This window comes from Balaenoptera acutorostrata, chromosome 4 (assembly GCF_949987535.1).
Source record: "Balaenoptera acutorostrata chromosome 4, mBalAcu1.1, whole genome shotgun sequence".
NCBI lineage: Eukaryota > Metazoa > Chordata > Mammalia > Artiodactyla > Balaenopteridae > Balaenoptera > Balaenoptera acutorostrata.
In genome coordinates, this window is record NC_080067.1 from 151,478,464 (window position 1) to 151,495,435 (window position 16,972).

At 58.7% G+C, this 16,972-nt stretch overlaps 1 protein-coding gene across 4 annotated transcripts; it reads right to left on the reverse strand.

Moving 5' to 3' along the window:
* Window positions 1-403: 403 nt before the first annotated feature.
* FTCD (formimidoyltransferase cyclodeaminase) lies at window positions 404-16,899 on the reverse strand. Of its 4 annotated transcripts, none has more exons than XM_007172639.2 (14): window positions 16,807-16,899; window positions 15,974-16,157; window positions 15,198-15,326; window positions 14,324-14,412; window positions 14,066-14,245; window positions 12,913-13,050; window positions 12,680-12,811; window positions 6,959-7,020; window positions 6,531-6,600; window positions 6,213-6,374; window positions 2,792-2,835; window positions 2,451-2,589; window positions 1,738-1,833; window positions 404-651 (listed from the first exon to the last, which is right to left on the reverse strand). In XM_007172639.2, the coding sequence occupies exons 1-14, from the start codon at window positions 16,858-16,860 to the stop codon at window positions 565-567; spliced, it is 1,566 nt and encodes a 521-aa protein (XP_007172701.2). In that variant the 5' UTR covers window positions 16,861-16,899; the 3' UTR covers window positions 404-564. The 4 variants fall into 4 exon arrangements, with proteins under 4 accessions (XP_007172701.2, XP_007172700.2, XP_007172702.1 ...); XM_007172638.2 differs by having other exon boundaries at window positions 6,471-6,600; XM_007172640.3 differs by lacking the exons at window positions 404-651; window positions 1,738-1,833 and adding an exon at window positions 5,083-5,165 and having other exon boundaries at window positions 2,466-2,589; window positions 6,471-6,600.
* Window positions 16,900-16,972: the final 73 nt, after the last annotated feature.

Here is a 16,972-nt window from a genome sequence, read left to right on the forward strand (position 1 = left end):
AGTCAGTGCCCAGTGCCTGGGACTCCCTTCCCGGAGCCCGGGTCCAGCGCTTCGAGGGGTCCCGCCAGGACGCGGGACCCGGCCACACGTCACCAGCGCCTCCCCAGGGACTCCCGGCCCTCTGCTGCTCCTCACCGTCTCCTGCCCTGCGAGGAGCTGGCCTAGCCACCCTCACCTTGGCGGGTCCCCGCCCATCAGGCAGCGCGGCCTTCATCCCTCCATGTGACGCGCTCTTTCCCCCAGGACCCCAGGTGCTCTGGGACCCTGTGTCACCTTGGGCTGCGCTCCCATTTCCCCCCACCTGCCTCCCCACACTGGCACCTCACGGGGTCCCTGTCCCAGCCGCTCGGCTCAGCCCTCCCCCAGCCCACCCACTGGTCCCCTGCATGTACCCCACAGGCACTGGTGTGTCCTCACTTTACTGGAGGCCCCAGGTGACGGAAGGTGACACCACGAACCCCAGACACACCTGCCCCCCACACCCTCCCCTCTCTGGGCCCCATGGGATGTGTCTGGAGTGGCCTCAGGGGGAAGCAGAGTCCAGTGAGGTCCCCCGCCCGGCCGTCACTCCTGCCGGGCCTCCAGCTGGTCCAGCACCAGTGCCGCCTGGGTCTTGGCTTCCTGCAGGAGGCTGGAGATGTGCTGGCGGACCTGACAGACACAGGGGCCCCGTCACCACCCCGAGCCTGCCACCGACCCCACTGGCCCCACCTCCCCGCCACCTCCCTGGGCTGTCCACTCTGGGTGACCCCAAGCCCCTGACCTAGGGGCCCCCAGCTCCTCATGGGTCTCTTGGTGGTGACGGGAGGGGCCCCTCTGTCTTTCCTGAGATTTGGGGCCAGCCAGCCCCCACCCTCCTGGTCTCCCCACTTTAGCCATGACTGCCAAGGGCAGGACTGTGTCTTGAGGCCCTAAGGGCCAGAGCTCAAGCGGCCCGTCCGTTATCTCAGTGTCCCCATGGTGGACAGGGCCTTCCCTGATGGCCAAGCCCAGCTCGGCTGGAGAGGCAGTTGGGGACGGGCTGACCCTCGAAAAGGCCGTGCCGCTCCCATTCCGAGCCGCGAAATCACTTTTTAAAGATTGTCACAAAATCACAGAGACACATGGGCAGTGGCCGGGGCTGGGAATGGGGGTGACTGTGGGGCATCCTTTGGAGTGATGAGAATGGTCCAGATCTTGATAGCGGTGGTGGCCTCGCAGCCGCGTAAGTGTGCCTAATGCCACTGAATTGCATCATCTAACACAGTGAGCTGCGTGTTTCGTGAATTTTCCTCCAATAAACAGTAACAATGAAATTATCACAGATGCTGAAGTGGGGTCACTGCTTAGGCTGGAGACTGTCCTTTGAGATCCTGTGCTGCCAGTGCTACAGCCCAGCCCCCCTGGGAGAGACCCCAGCCCTGGCCAGAGCCCCCTGGGAGGGAGCTAGGGGGTGCCTGCAGGCCCCCAGGCCACCTGCCTCCACAGAGACGCTGAAAGACGGCCCCGGCCGGCCCCGACGCCTGCGTTCTGCGGGCCAGGCCTCGTCCACCTGCAGGAGCTGGAGGAACTTCTTGGCTGATGGACACTTCCCTCCCCGAGGGCCTGCTGGCCAGGTGCCCTGGGCCCCCAGCCCAGGGGGCTCTCCGCCACACCCCCACCTCCCTCACTGCCCAGGCCCTCAGGGACCCTCTGGGAGCCACGGCCCGAGGGCAACCTCCAGTCCCGTCGGTGGGCCCGGCCCGCACCCCTGCCCACCTGGTCCTTAAACGCGTCGTCGGTGACATCCTTCAGGTTGATGAGCACATTGAAATACGCACCAAACACACCCGTCTCCAGGGCCTTCACTGCCACCTGCAACCGCCAAGGGGCAGGGCCGGCGTTGGTACCAGGGGGGCAGCAGGGCCTCGCCCTGCCCACTCCTCAGCCCAGGGACGGGGCCTGGGGGCCTCACGCCTCAGCCGTGAAGACGGCAAACTGACCAGCCCAAGGGCTCCCTCCCGGTGGCAGGGCCGGCCCTCTCCCCACAGAGACAAGCAGCTCGGCCCGGCCCCTCCAGAGACGGATCACGACCAGCCCGAGGAGACAAGGCTCCTCCCCTCAGGACGGGCTGCGGACACACAGAGCTGGCCCTGCTGTTCCTGGTGCCCGGGCCTCCGCGCACGGGCTGCGGACGGGGGGCCTGTGCACATCTGCAAGCCCCTGGGTTTTCTGGAAGAGGGGCGGTGGGAAGGAGGGAAGGGACGGGGTCTGGGGGACGGTTAGGGGTGGCCTCTGGAGACACACTCGAGCTTCTGCTTCTCTCTGCCGCGCGACCTTGAACAAGACCTTAATGGGTGACGGAGCCGGCCCTGCGGGCTGAGACTGACCGAAACGCCCCGTGAGCGCTTGTGCCTGCCCGGCTTGGCGAAGAGCTGTGACGCCCAGTGACCCTCCGCACGTCGCCCCTGCAGCAGCGCTCCGCCGCGTACCTGCAGGTCCGACCGGCAGGCCAGGTTCACGCACAGGGCCAGCTCCTGCAGCGCCGGCCACAGCGACGTCACCATCTCCGCCAGCGCCAGGGGCACGGCCACCGCCCGCTTCAGCCCCTCCTGCAGGGCAGCCGCGCGTCTGGAAGCAAGAGGGTCAGTGGTTAGAGCCCAGGGCGCCCGGGCACTGCTGGACCCGCCTGATGGCTCCGCTCTGAGCAGACGGAACTAGGGTGGGGACCACAGGGAAGCTGTTCTTCAATCGCAACATGCCCCAGAGGGGGGCTGACTGGTGCCCGGGCCTCCTGAGGCGTCCGGATGTCCACAGCCGCCACTGCACTCACCTGTCCTTGTCCTCAGGTGTGTTCTTGGGCAGCTTCGTTGCTTTCTGCCGGAGCAAACACAGAAACGTGCGGCTGACTGGCTGTGATGAGGGGACACGGGAGCCTGGGGGAGGGAGGGGCTTCGCGCAGGGCCCACACCACCCCCGAGGTCAGTTCCGTGGATTAGAGCCCTGGGCCCCCGACAGAGGAGGGCAGGCGACCCGGCGCAAGGCCCCACGTTGTCAGTGCTGGAGGCTGGAGAGGAGGGTGGAGGGGAGCGGGTTCTCCAGCCCCAGGCCTCCCAGCCTCCAGGCGAGGCAACCGCACAACCCCCGAAGTCCTGGTGTAATGGTTCAGGCCGTGTCCCCGCATCCCCGAGGGGCCACACAAGCCAGGCCTCCTCTGAGGAGCCATCACTCCGTGTGTCGCTCTCCTCGCCGCTGCCGGGCAGGCCTCCCCGGTCCCGCACCCCGCGCTGTGAGCACCCGTCCAGGCTCGCTCGCTCACACCAGCGCCCGGGGCCTGCCCACGTGCCGGGTCCAAGGGCATAGCTGGTGGGGAACATGCCCTGCTGGTTTTGTAGGTTTCGCCAAATCTCCGCCCAAAAGCCATTAACAGTCAGCTGGTTCATCAACCCTGCACGAGCGTAAAGGATCCCTGGACCCGACCTGAACCAGATTTCGATCAGCATCCTGACCCGACCAGAACCAGATCCTGTGACCATCCTGACCCGACCTGAACCGGGTTCTGTCACCATCCTGACGTCCCCTAGCCTCCCCGGGCGCCCCTCCGGCCGCCTGTCTCCGGTGACACGTTTCTCTTTTCCACGTGGACCCACAGCAACTCCTCACGAACACGGGAACCTGCTGACTCCGCTGCAGACCCAGGTCGGGGAGCGGGGGCACGGGGAGCTCCACTGGGCAGAACTTTGCTGATTTTAGTCAAGTCTGACTTTCACGTGGCCACGTCTGTGTCTGGCTGAGGAGGGCTGCCCACCGCAGTTTGATTTATTTTCTGATTCACTGTGAGGTTTGTTTGGTGGGGAGGGAGGTACACAGCTAGCTTCCGACTCTGCCTAGAGATTGCTCATGTATTCGGTGGAAGATAAGGATGTTTTCTTATTTTTGTTCAAAAGTCTGTCTTCTTGTTGCTCAGTGGGGACATAGACCAGTGTAGTATCTACCACACTCACATGTGTGTGTGTGTGTGTGTGCGTGTGTGTGTGTGTGATTGTTGGTCGGGTGTGTCTTCAGTCTAACCATTCTATTTTAGGTTTTCTCTAAACCACACCTCTTTGCTGACTATTTTTCTTTTTCTTTCCTGCCTTTTGATTAGATTTTCATTTTTCTACTGCCCGCCTCCAGTTGTTTTATACTTGTCTTATTTCTAATCTCTAGTGGTCAGAATTTTTAATATTTGTTTTTAATTATGTATTATTATTTATATGCACGCTGATGCTTCTACTCGAGCCCCTCTCAGCATCTGAAGTTCTTCAGACCACAGATGGCTAGAGGTACCCGGAGAGAAGTTTAATAATTCTGGCCTGGGGAGGCCGTTTAAACTAGGACACAACACCAAGGAAAGAGCAAAAGAAAGACTGAATATTCGACGACATAAAAACACAAGGCTCGTATGGTCGGAAACCAGTACAAGCAAAGTTGAAAGTCAAACAAGCTGAGACTCCCTGGCTTATGAAAAGTCCTAGTCAGCACTAAGCAAAACAGAGAAGAAAAGGACACCTCACTTTCCTGAAAAGGAAAGAAAACCGCTGCAAAAAGTATGAAAACGCTCCTCCCCCTGCCCCACCCACATGAGACTCGCACCAGGGCAGCAACAATAGATGCACGTGACCACCAGGTCCAATGGCCGCGGCATCGGGGTAAACGGCGGGAGGACCACTCCAGGGCTCGATCCACACAACCTCTGCCAGGGCCACTGGGCAGCACCCTTCAAGTGGGAAACACACCCACCCTGGAGGGAAAGCCCTTCCCCGAGTCGCTCCTACAGCCCGTCCACCGAGTGCCCAGAGACGGAGGCCAGCTGTCCACACAGCCTGTCCCAGGTGCCGACTGGACCTGGCCAGAATCCCCAACGGGGCTAGTCCAAGGCCTCCACTCCAGGCGTCCCCAGAACCCCGGGCCACTGAGCCGGGGGTGTCCCTGCTCAAGGAGGACGTCAGGTGAAAGATGCAAGCTGCAACTGGACATCTGCCTGCCAGCATTTGTGTAAGAAAGGAAGAGAAAGGGGAACCCAGTTCTGCCCGAATGCACACAAACATCTCAGGGAGACGTACGCACTGGGGCTGCACCTACTTGGGCGGGGGGACGGGGCGGACGGGGGGCAGCTCACCAGCTGCCCTCTGCCCCTGTGAACTCTGAACCCCTGAGGCTTTCACCTATTTTAAAAAGCAAATAAACGAAATTAAAACGTAAAAGCGCATAGGGGAAAGGTGATCAGTCTCTGTACCCCGCCCCCAGGGACCCAGCTTCTGTCACAGGGTCACCTCCTCCCGCAATGCGACATCCTAGACTGTCCCCGTGCGGATGCAGCACTCACATCGGGGCGCCCAGCCCAGCAGTCCCCAAGGTCACCTCCCGAGGTCGCCTGGCCCAGGTCCTCCTGCCCCGTCCCCCCCCACCCCCGAGGCGACTCTGGATGCCTGCTGTCTGCTGGGAGCTCATTCCTTCCCAGGCGTGTCTTCCTACCCCCGTGGGGTCCGAGCGCCCTCACTCCCGCCCCTCCCGGGTCCTCTCTGCTGGATCTGCCCTCAGACACGCCTGGGGCTTCTTGACCTTCCTGCAAGTTCCCCATCCCCCGCCCGGTCTGATGGACGTCCCTCCTCCGCTGCCCCCTGGATGGGCACTCCCTGGAGGCAGCCGCCCACGTCCTGTGCTGCTGAAGGTGCCCGGCTCCCCGGGGGCCCTTTGTGTCTCGTGGCTGAACGTCTTCTCTGATCTCCGAGACCATGACTCTCAGCGTTTCTTCTGTGAAGATTCCTGTTCCCGCCCTTCCCGGGATGGGAGCTCTTCCTTGGGGACCTTGCTTTTCCTCCGGCATCTGCAGGTCTGGGTGTCGCCCATCAGTGGGACACAGGGACGTGGGCAGGGGGACGCTGAGCCTGGCTCACCCTCAGAACAGGTGCCCTTCTCGGCCCTCCCCCAGCCTGCAGAGACCCCGACCTGCAGTCACGCCTGCACCACACCCGCCGGGCTTGGCCCTGCACGAGCTGGGGAGGGGGGCCCAAGAGGGGCCAGACCACTGTCTCCTCCCTCCAGCCCCCGGCGTCTACAGACACCTGTGCTCGTGGCAGCCCCTCCCCCTCCCCCTGTGACCCTGACCCACTTGTCTCTCCTCCGGACCCCGTACCGTCCACCGACCCCACTCTCCCTCCCTCGGGGCTGCCTCTGCGGGGCTGGTGGTGGAGGCCCGCCTGCACGCTCACCAGGTAGGCCTCGAAGGCCCGGGCGTCGGCGTCCACCATCGCCGTCAGCTCAGCCCAGGCCGCGTGGAAGGGGGGAATCAGGCGCCGCACGGTCGCGTCCAGGTGTTCGAACTGGCGCCGCCCGTAGGTCATCAGGCCGGCCATGGAGGCCAGCGCGGCGCCCTGGGGAGAGCGCCCTGTGCGTGGGACCGGCCCCAGGCCGGGCGACGCCCCCAACCCCGGCCGTCCGCCCCGCATCCTCGCCCCGGCCCCACTCACCATGGCTGCACTGGCTGCGGCCACGGAACCGCCCCCCGGGGCTGCCGAGCGGGCGCCCACCTCACGGACGAAGGTGCGCAGGGGCTGGTCGACCAGGCTCTGCCCTGGGCCGGCCTCGGGGACCAGGTACCTGCAGGGGTGGGGCAGCTGGGAGTGAGGGTCTGCGTCGTGCAGGGGCGGGGACAGGGAGGGGGCGGACAGGGCCCCGGGTCGTTGCAGCCAGGCCGCAAGGGTTGGGTCGGCCAGGCCGGGAGCCCCTGACTCGCACCACTGCAGGGGCGGGGGGGCAGGGATGTGGGCCCGATATGCAGAGTGGCTGCCCCGGGGAGGGGCTGTGACCAGCCAGGAGCTGCGTGAGGACAGAGTGGCACCTTGTCGGGGCCCCACTGGGCCCCCCAGCAAGCTCCCAGCCCCACGCCTGGTGACAGAGCAGAGCTCTGGCGGACTGAGGGGGCCTCCACGCAGGGGCGGGGGCGGGGGCTGCTCACTCGATGATCCGCTCCTTGGGGTTGAAGGGTGACAGGGAGTCCAGGCCCAGCCGGTTCACCACCTGCAAGAGGGGCCGGTGACTGGAGTCCCCTTGACCGCAGGTCCCACCCCTGCCGCCCGCGGGGCGCCCTGCCCTGGTCGGGAGCCTGCAGGGGCACAGCTGCCGCACCCCATGCCCGCCAGCAGCCCTGCCGACTGAAGGCCTCGCCCAGAGCAGGCGCCCTGCCTGGCCTCCGGACACACCACCCACCCACCGTGCTGCTCCAGCGAGACCAAGGCCCGTGGTGACCCCATCCTGCCCGCACAAGAGCCTGTGCTGGAAAGGGGCCAAGAAAACTGCCTCTTTGGACAGGATTCCAGCTCCTCGGGTGTCAGGGTCTCTCTGGTTCTTAAAGGCCGGGAGCTGCCTGATCTGCCCAAATGTGAGACTTGATATGCGAGGAAAAGTGATTTTTACCCGAATTCAAAATTAAGTTGGAAATATCCCCATTTTGGAGTAGAATTCTTTCCACCAAAAAACACTCAGGACATTTTACGATGCTCGATGCCATCAGCACAGTCCCAGCCCCTCTGAGCCACACAGGTGACACGTTCCACACAAAATAGAGAGTGACAAGTGCAGCTTGAGGGAAACGAAGCAGCAGGTCCCAGGGGACGGTCGTGAGGTCTCCCTGAGGACGCGGAAATGGGGCAGAGAGCGCCCGAGAGCTGGCGGTAGAGCCAGCAAGCGGCCCGCCTGCCGCAAAATACCTCAGAATGAGGAACAGGACTGTCAGAGTGGAATTCAGCTCCCGGCAAAGCCGGCAGAACGTAAAGGAAGCCATTCCCAGCCAGAAGCGACCAGAAATGCCTGGAAAGACCTCCTCTCCCAGAAGCTGGGTCCACCCTGGAGACATCTGAGACCTCTCACGAGCAGGGGAGGTCTCGAGCCCTCAAGAGCTGGGTCAGACGGGAGACCCTTGAAAGAGAACATCTCCAGGGATGAATTTGGGAAAACCGCCCATCACAGGAAATATTGGGATACTTCCCAGTCTCGGCCTTCCATTTGGTGAAGCACGAAAGAAATCTTCCCTGGGAATTCTAACCTGACGGGGAGGTGGGCCGCCGTTCGCACAGAATTCTCTTCCTGTGTGGTTCCAAAGCTCCAAGCAAAGGGCTCATCTAAAGTGGTCCAAGCATCTAACAGAGGCAAACACAAACTAAGCCAGGTGACCAAGAATTACCGCAGACGAGACTCTAAAGAACAGGCAGTCACAACCAAACATCACCAAGCACAGGAAGAAGCATCACCACGAGAATCCGCAGACACACAGTTTGCAGAATCAGACCTGCAAAGACTGCAGACCTCAGAACTTTCAGTTAAAAAATATAAAATAATATGTTTTAAAAGACAGTAGACAGCGTCAAACACATTAATAAGGAATAAATAAATGTGGGAGAGGTGAAAGCTTCTTACAGAAAAAGGATGAAGTTAGAAAACTCTCCATGCTCCTAATACTTGTGGCTGGAATTTTAGGAGGAACAGGTCATTTACACAGTCTTAAACTACCTCCCCAGGGAGTTCTTATTAACAACAAAAGGAAAACAGAAACACTGCAGTGATAACCCTGGGTCGGGGATACCAGCTTGACCAGAGGACCCAGGTAACGAACGCCCTGCGGCGGACACTCCGTCACTTCTGAGCTGCTCCCGCCAGAAACGCACAAGCACACCCAGCCCTGAGACGGGCCAGACCAGCGCCCAGCGAGCGGCGCTTCACAAAGCCACCAGCCGGTGCTCCACAGCCCATCACGGTCAAGGAAAGATGGGGAGAACTGGGGACCTGATCCAGATTAAAGGCCATAAAAGACAAGCCACCGGAACCCACTGCTGGTCTGGGGCAGACCATGGAGAGGGGGGACACTGATGCAATTTGACTACGGTCTGCAGATTAGATACCAGGTTGTACCGTGCTGGATTTCCTGGGGTTTTTTTTTGTTTTTTTTTTTTAAAGATAATGATTCTAGAAGACCTTTATTAGTATTACATAGTGCTTTTTTTTTGTTTTGTTTTTTTGTTTTTAAAGTATTTATTTATTTATTTATGGCTGTGTTGGGTCTTCGTTTCTGTGCGAGGGCTTTCTCTAGTTGTGGCAAGCGGGGGCCACTCTTCATCGCGGTGCACGGGCCTCTCACTATCGCGGCCTCTCTTGTTGCGGAGCACAGGCTCCAGACGCGCAGGCTCAGTAATTGTGGCTCACGGGCCTAGTTGCTCCATGGCATATGGGATCTTCCCAGACCAGGGCTCGAACCCGTGTCCCCTGCATTAGCAGGCAGATTCTCAACCACTGCGCCACCAGGGAAGCCCCGATTTCCTGGTTTTGATCATTGCACTGTGATGGGTAAGAGAACTTCCTTGATCTTAAGAATTACACCCTGAATAAACAAGGGGTAAAGGGCACAGTGTCGTCAGTCTACTTTAAAATGGTCCAGGAAAAAATATGATTATGCGTGGAATACAGAAAAAGAGTGATACAGCGGATGGGGCAAAATGCAACAATAGGTGAATCTGGAGAGTATAAAAGAGTTCCTGGTACTGTTCTTGCACCTCTTCTGTGAGTAGGAAATTACATCAAAATAAAAAGTTACACAAAACTTTGTAACCGCTAGAAAGAGAATAGACCCAGCCATAAACTGCATCAGTGATTGCGAAGTGAAGCCTGAGAAAACCACAGTGAATACAGGGGAAAGAAAGTACAAAAAAGACAGCATATGTGGAAGAAAATGCTACCGCGGTGTAACGGGTGTCGGTAAAGTGAAAGGACCAAAAACTGGATCAAAAATACAATAGAAGAAAACATTCCTGAAGCTAAACAAGAATGAACCTGTGAATCACAAGAAACCCTGTTCCAGAGAAAAAAATGATGCAGAATAATCCACAACAAGACTCTTATGGCAAAGTCATTGAATTTCAAGGATAAAGATGGAATTCTTCAAGCATCCAGGAGAAAGAACCAGTCACCAGGGGTGGGGAGATAACTAGATGGCCTTAGACCTCCCCACGGGGACACTTATTCCAAAAGGTGGTAAAGATGTGTTTGCAACATTCTCAGGAAAAGACATGTGACTTCAGGTTTTGGTTGTCCTACTGTCTTGCAAGCATAAAGTCACAGAAAGACATTCCCAAACATGCCAGAACCCACAGAATAAAGCCCCTATGAGCCTTTCTTTAAAACTCTGCTTGTTTGTGAAATCCAGCCAGACAGATGGGAAAGGACAGAGATGCATAGTGACCTCACTCGTGTATAGAACCAAGATTAAATATCTGTGGATATTTAATATGTGTGGATATGGTTACAGAAGGTAAATGTTATACAGCTGACAATGTAAAAATAACAACAAAGCAATTTAAATCTGGAACAGAGATGACCACTCACATAAGTGCATTAATTTTTTTGTCTCTCTTCACGCAGAGTCAACAGACATTGTCTAACATTGATAAAGAGCTAAAGGATTAAATACATTATTTAAACTTAAAAAGTTAAACACCTAGAACTAATAAATGTATTCAGCAAGGTAGCAGGATACAAAGTCAACACACAAAGGTCAGTGCATTTCTAAACACTAACAGTGAACAATCCGAAAAAGAAATTACAAAAACAATTCCATTTTCAATAGCATAAATACTTAGGAATTAATTAACTTAACCAAGGAGGTGAAAGACTACAATGAAAACTAAAAAACATGATGAAAGAAGGCAAAGACAAGTGAAGGGGAACACAGCCCACGTCCAGGGCTGGAAGGACGGGGCTGTAAGACAGCACCACCGCCCAAAGTGGCCTGCGGAGTCGGTGCGAGCCCCGTCACAGTCCTGACAACGTCTTTTGCAGAAATAGGAAACCCCATCCTGGACACGGGTGACAGCTGCACAACTCTATACACATACACCAGTGGCCAGTACACTTAAAAATGGTTAAGATGACAAATTTTATGTCATGTCTATTTTACCATAATTTAAACAACTGAAAAAACATTTAAGCACCAAAATAACCAGCTCCCTAAAAAATAGCACAAGTCTAAAAAATCAGGAAATAGAGAAAGAAGAAAAGACAGCAGTAAATGCTGTGTAGTTACTTTCTCATTCATTTTCTGTGTCTAATGTTACGGGAATGTAGATTATTTTCTTAAAGTGTATATTATGCTTTCAGATGATTATTTCTTCAAAGCTACACAATTGAGTATAAGTTCTGTCGGTTTCTGCCAGCCAGCAAAAGGCAGACCTCCCTCTACCGCACTTCACAGATAGTACGTTTTTGACAAATTGAAGGTTTGTGGCAACCCTGCTTCAAGCAAGTCTATTGGCACCATTTTTCCAACAGCATTTGCTCACTTTGTGTCTCTGTGTCACATTTTGGTAATTCTTGCAGTATTTCAAATCCTCCACCGGCACAAAGATCACGACTCTCTGTAAGCTCAGATGATGGTTAGCATTTTTTAGCAATAAAGTACTTTTAAAGTAAGTATGTACACAGCTTTTTTAGACATAATAGTATTGCACACTTAATAGCCTACAGTCTAGTGTAAACATAACTTTTATACACACTAGGAAACCAAAAAAATCGTGTGAGTTGCTTTATTGTGATATTTGCTTTCTTGCAGTGGCCTAGAACCAAAGCTATGCTATCTCCAAGGTGCCTGTATTGACAAAAATTAAGTCAAACTGATACATTTGGATAAAGTTTTTAAATTAATAAATCAAAAAATAGAGATAAATATATTATTATAAGGTAATTACCAGAATTCCTAAAAATAGACTCCTCCATACAGCCCAAAGGAAACCACACACTCTCATGCCTAAAACTAGGACAAAAGTAAGTCCAGACATACCTGCTAAATTAGCAGATACAAAAGGATAAACCCAACTACCAAAAGACAAAAGCTTTCAGAAAGGGCTTCCCTGGTGGCACAGTGGTGAAGAATCTGCCTGCCGATGCAGGGGACACGGGTTCGAGCCCTGGTCCGGAAGGATCCCACACACCGCGGAGCAACTAAGCCCGTGCGCCACAGCTACTGAGCCTGTACTCTAGAGCCCCTGAGCCACAACTACTGAAGCCACCGCAATGAGAAGCCCACGCACCGCAACGAAGAGTAGCCCCCGCTCGACACAACTAGAGAAAGCCCGCGCGCAGCAACGAAGACCCAATGCGGCCAAAAATAAATAAATAAATAAATAAATAAAAATAAATTTAAAAAAAACTTTCAGAGAAATCCAATCACGCGTTCATTGTAAGAAACGCCCTCAAGTCAAAATGACTCAGAGGCCAGAGCAACAGGACTGAGAAGGACGGCCACACCCAGAGCAGGCGGTAGGACCTGGGACCAAAGGAACAACTTTGTGAATAACCCATGGACACTCGATTCACGCACCCAGATCCCAGCAGGCAGGGAGCGGACGAGGGGCAGGTGCTTCCATCCGCAGGGTGCGGCTCCAGGACCAGCACCAGGCCCGTCCTCTCCGCTGAGGTTTCACAAGACTGAACGCATTTTAGGTCACAGAGAAAACCTCAACAGTGTCCCCCCAGTGAAGACAGTGTGATCTCAGCTTCCAGGCACAGACAATAAAACAAAGAAGGAGGAGGAGGAGGCCTGGCCCCGCAGACAGTGCCCCAGGCCTGGGGTGCAGGTGCCCGGAGCCCCCGACCTGCTCCCTCTCCCTGACACACCCCCTCCAGCCCCACCCACCAGCCGGAGCCGCTGCCCCTCCTCCAGGATGAAGAGGTTCTCCTTCTCGCAGTAGAAGGCGGCCACGTCCAGCAGGGCCTTCAGAGGCACCAGGCCCACCAGCTGCGAGCCCACCACCGGGAGGCTCAGCCCCTGCAGAGGTCAGAGTCGGAGGTTGGGGAGTCAGCGCCCAGGGGGCTGGGCTTGAGAACGGGGGGAGGGGACCCACCCGGGAGGGGACCCACCCTGCTCACCTGGGCTTCTCTGCAGGTCTCCTCGTAGACCGTGTGCAGCCCTGTGACCTCAAAGTCCAGGAGGTTCATAGACACCTGAGCCAGGTTCTTCTCATCCAGGTACCAGCCGATGCCCTGCACCTTTCTCAGGCGTCCTGGCTGTCGAGGACAAGGCTTGCCCAGTCCGGCCCGGCCCAGCCTCTCCCGCGCCCCGCACTGACAGCCCCTTGCCCCTGCATCCCCCAGCCAGCCCGAGGGCTCCCTCCCACCCCAGACACCCGGACGAGGGGGGCCGTGGCCTGAAGACTGTGCGGTGCGGCCGGGCAGCCGGCCTCAGGCGGGTCTGCGCCTCACTGTCCCGTTCCCATCGGAGCCGGGAAAGGGCCCGCTCACCACGGGAAACCAAGGCCCCACAGGGTCAGTGCCGCGGTGCCCGCCCCGCACAAGCCACAGGCTCAGACCAGGCCCTGCGGCCTGGGCATCCCCGCCCACAGCCCTGTCCTGGGCACGGGGCCCTGCCTCCCACCCCTTCCACCCCTTGCCCCAGAGGCCAGCTCCTGGCCCTCACTCCCTGGGGCGACTCAGTCTACCTTTCGGGGTTAGGTAGACTCTTGACTTCAGCAGAGCACAGAGAAGGATTGGGGAGTTGCTGTGTTTTTGTATTGTGCTTGCAGACAACTGAGTGTTCGGCACGGAAGCTGGGCTCCCAGGGCCTCAGCTGCCTGGAAGGCCCAGGTCTCTGGGAGTGGGGCCTGACAGGTGGGCAGGGCCTCCTCCACTGGGTGTCTCTGTGTCTGTGTCCAACTCGAACTTTCTGCAGGAGCGATGCTCACACTAGGTGACAGCTATGATGGCCGACTTGGTGGATCAGGGCACCTGGGGGTACCTGGAAGTACCTGAGGCATCTGGAGGTACATGGGGGCACCTAGGGGTACCTGGGGTGCAGAAGCGGCTGTTTTCCTATCAGTGTGGAAATGATGCAGTATTTTAACCACAGCTGCAGCCCTGCAACTTCCATAGAAAATGTCCTTAAAGACCCACTCCCCAACTTCAAACCCTGGAACCCCGACCCTGCCGGTCCCACGTGGCGTGGACACCGAGGTGGGCTGCTCAGCAGGTCCACACGCGGTGCATAGCCTTGGCCCTCTCCGGCGGCACCCCGGGGTGCCCTCACCCGGTCCTTGCCGCGGCCCTGCTCCCGCAGGTCGAGGGCGATGCGGTGCGCCTGCTCCCTGGTGCTGAGCAGGTTGACGTTGAACGCGATGAGGAACTTCCGCGCCCCCGTGACAGTGGCCCCCCAGCTGGGGACGAAGCAGCTGGGGCCGAAGTCGGGCGCCCACTCAGCCTGCTTGAGCTGGGGGGAGACCAGTGGGTGAGGGAAGGGGGGAGGAGGGCCCACCCCCAGATCGCCCCCTGGTAGGGGACACCGCACCTTCTCAGGCAGGGCCTCGTACTCCCCGGCCCGGATGGCCGGCAGAGACTGGCGGCTGGCCGTCCGTGCTGCCTCGCCGTACAGGTACACTGCAAGGGGCCTGGCCGGTCAGGCCCTCGGCCGGCGGGCGCTGCAGGACCCCCATTCCCGCAGCTCCGTCTTGCTGGCAGCGCCCCCGTCTCTGAGCCCCGTCAGATGGGTGTGGGTGGTCGCTGATGGGCACTCTGTATGGGCCAGGACCCCTCCTCTGCCCACCCCCGCTGCCCCTGCACAGATGCCCCAGAAAAAAGCCATTGCCCGCCCTCAAGAGGGGCTGGAAGGATATTCGTGTTTCTCTCCAAAGTGCATTTTCGTTGAACGATCAACACACCCGCAAATTAAGGAACGAGGAGGAGAGAAAACAAAACTCACCACCAGCTCTGACACCTGCACAGGGCAGGTGACACCCGTCCCCCAGCCCGTCCATCAGCCACATCGCAGGGGCCTGGACCCGTGCCCGGGCTCACAGGTCCGCCAGCTGCCCTGTGCTGGGCTTTTCCTTGATTTGGTTAATTCCCCAAAGAGACTGTTTAGGGCTCCCCATCCATCCTGCTCAAGTCCTTTACAGAGCGGCTACTCGGTCCCACTGCCTCCCCGACAGCTGGGACCCTGTCCCTGTGGTTTGTCCCATTGCAGGAGAAGCAGGACATTCCTGCCTGTCAAAAACCTGCATGGTAGTGTTTTGGGGTTTTTTTCTTAAAACGCATTTTTAAGGATGCAAGAGCAGAGAACCTCAAGGGATGGCTGCTGTTGCTGCTGATGGGAACTGAAGTAAAGTGAGGAGGGGCCGGCTGGGGGAGCCCCTGGGATAGGCCCCCCTTCCCCAGGCACGCACCCGGCACACCCAGCTCCTCTGCCAGCCGCTGGCCAAAGGCCTGAGCACAGAGCACGCATTCGTCCATGGTGACGCCCCGCACTGGGATGAAGGGGCACACGTCCAGGGCGCCCATCCGAGGGTGCTCCCCTGCACAGAGATGGGGGCTGAGGAAGCGGAGGCCCAGGTGCGGAGCTCGGGGCGGACCCTGCCCTCCGGCCCCCCGCACACGCACACCCGCACTGACCACAGGGCCCCGGGAGAAGCAGCCCCCGATTTCTGCGGCATCTCAGGGGTAAACCCCTCCCTCTCCTAAGAGCCGAGAGGATAGCTCCGAGCCCTCAGGGAGGGGCGCCTTCACCCGGCTGCCTTACAGAGGGTCCTTCTCAGAACCCGAGTCCCGCTGCGGGTCAGATGGCGGCCCCCGCGCCCCCCTCCCCCCAGGCGGTTCCTCTGAGATAAGCCTCCATCTCTCTTCACCAGTTGGGATCTCGTGTGAATTCCCTCCCCCGCTGTGGGCATCCAGAGACCCTGCCCTTTTGACCAGCTCCCCGTGTGTCCACCGATCTTTGATCCTGCAGCCCAAAGAATGTGTTTGGCTTGTGGGCTGTTGACAGATCGGGCTGTGTCCCCCACCCCCGCCCAGGGCCTGCACAGAGCGCGATCACCTCTCTACCAGCCACTCTAGGGGCCCCTGAAACGTGGACGGGGTCCAAGGAGCATCCAGCCAGCCCCGTGGCCCCATGCCCTTGGCGAGTCCTGCGGGCGAGGCCGGCCGCGCGCACTCGGGCCCTCACCTCTGTGCCTGCCCATGTCGATGAGCCGGTGGGCGGCCCGGGCGGCGTTGAGGGCCCCCTCCACCACGTCCTCGGGGCGCCCCACGAAGGTGTAGACGGTGCGGTTGGTGGAGGGGCCAGCGTCCACGTCCAGCAGCACGCAGCCCGGGGTCTGCACCACCGCTCGGGAGATGGCGTCGATCACCTGGGGACAAAGCCAGGCCTGTGTCTCGATCTCCCCACGCAGAAGAAGGAGCGGGAGCTGCAGGGGCCATGCCTGCCCTGCCCCCATTCAGACATGACACGGGGCGAGGACCTGGGCATGGGGGGCAGGCACCCGGGCAGCACCCTCCGGAAGAAACTGAGGCAGGAAGCAGAACCTGGGCACAGGGGCTCTCAGGGCCCCGAGAAGGTGACCCACAGGCCAAGGTTACAGAGGGTCAGGGCCCCGGCCCCCAGGCCACCTGTGTCTGGGGTGGGGGAGGGGGAGCATGAAGGGCCCAGAACCTTCCGAGGCAGCAGGAAGGCCTGCCCAGCTCTCTGTGCCTCAGTTTCCTGCAGGTCACGTGGGGATGAGAGCAGCGCCCGCCTCACAAGGTGGGGAAGGGAGACGGGGTACCCCCCGGGGACCCTGAAATGGCCCTGGGGGTCGGGCTTCAGGGGCCCTGTTTTCACACAAGAGGCCAAGTGACCCGCCCAGACCCCAGGCCCAGACCTGGGCCAGGACCTGCCTGCCCGCCTGCTGCCCCCTTCCTCACCCTTTCCAGAGAAGATAATCCCCAAACCCCACACTGAGCCGCGTTCTCCTTGCCCTGAGCCCCCTGCACTGCCCCCCACCGCCCCAGGTGCCTCACCTCCTGGTTCTTCCCCTCCGAGAAGTTGGGGACACATTCTACCAGCTGGGACATGGTCCAGGCCCTGCTCCAGACGCTCCTCTCACCAGCAGAGGTGGGAAGGAGGCCAGCGGGGCCTTTATGCCCTCGGGTGGCGCCCCACCCCGGGGCCAGGCTGCTTATTAAC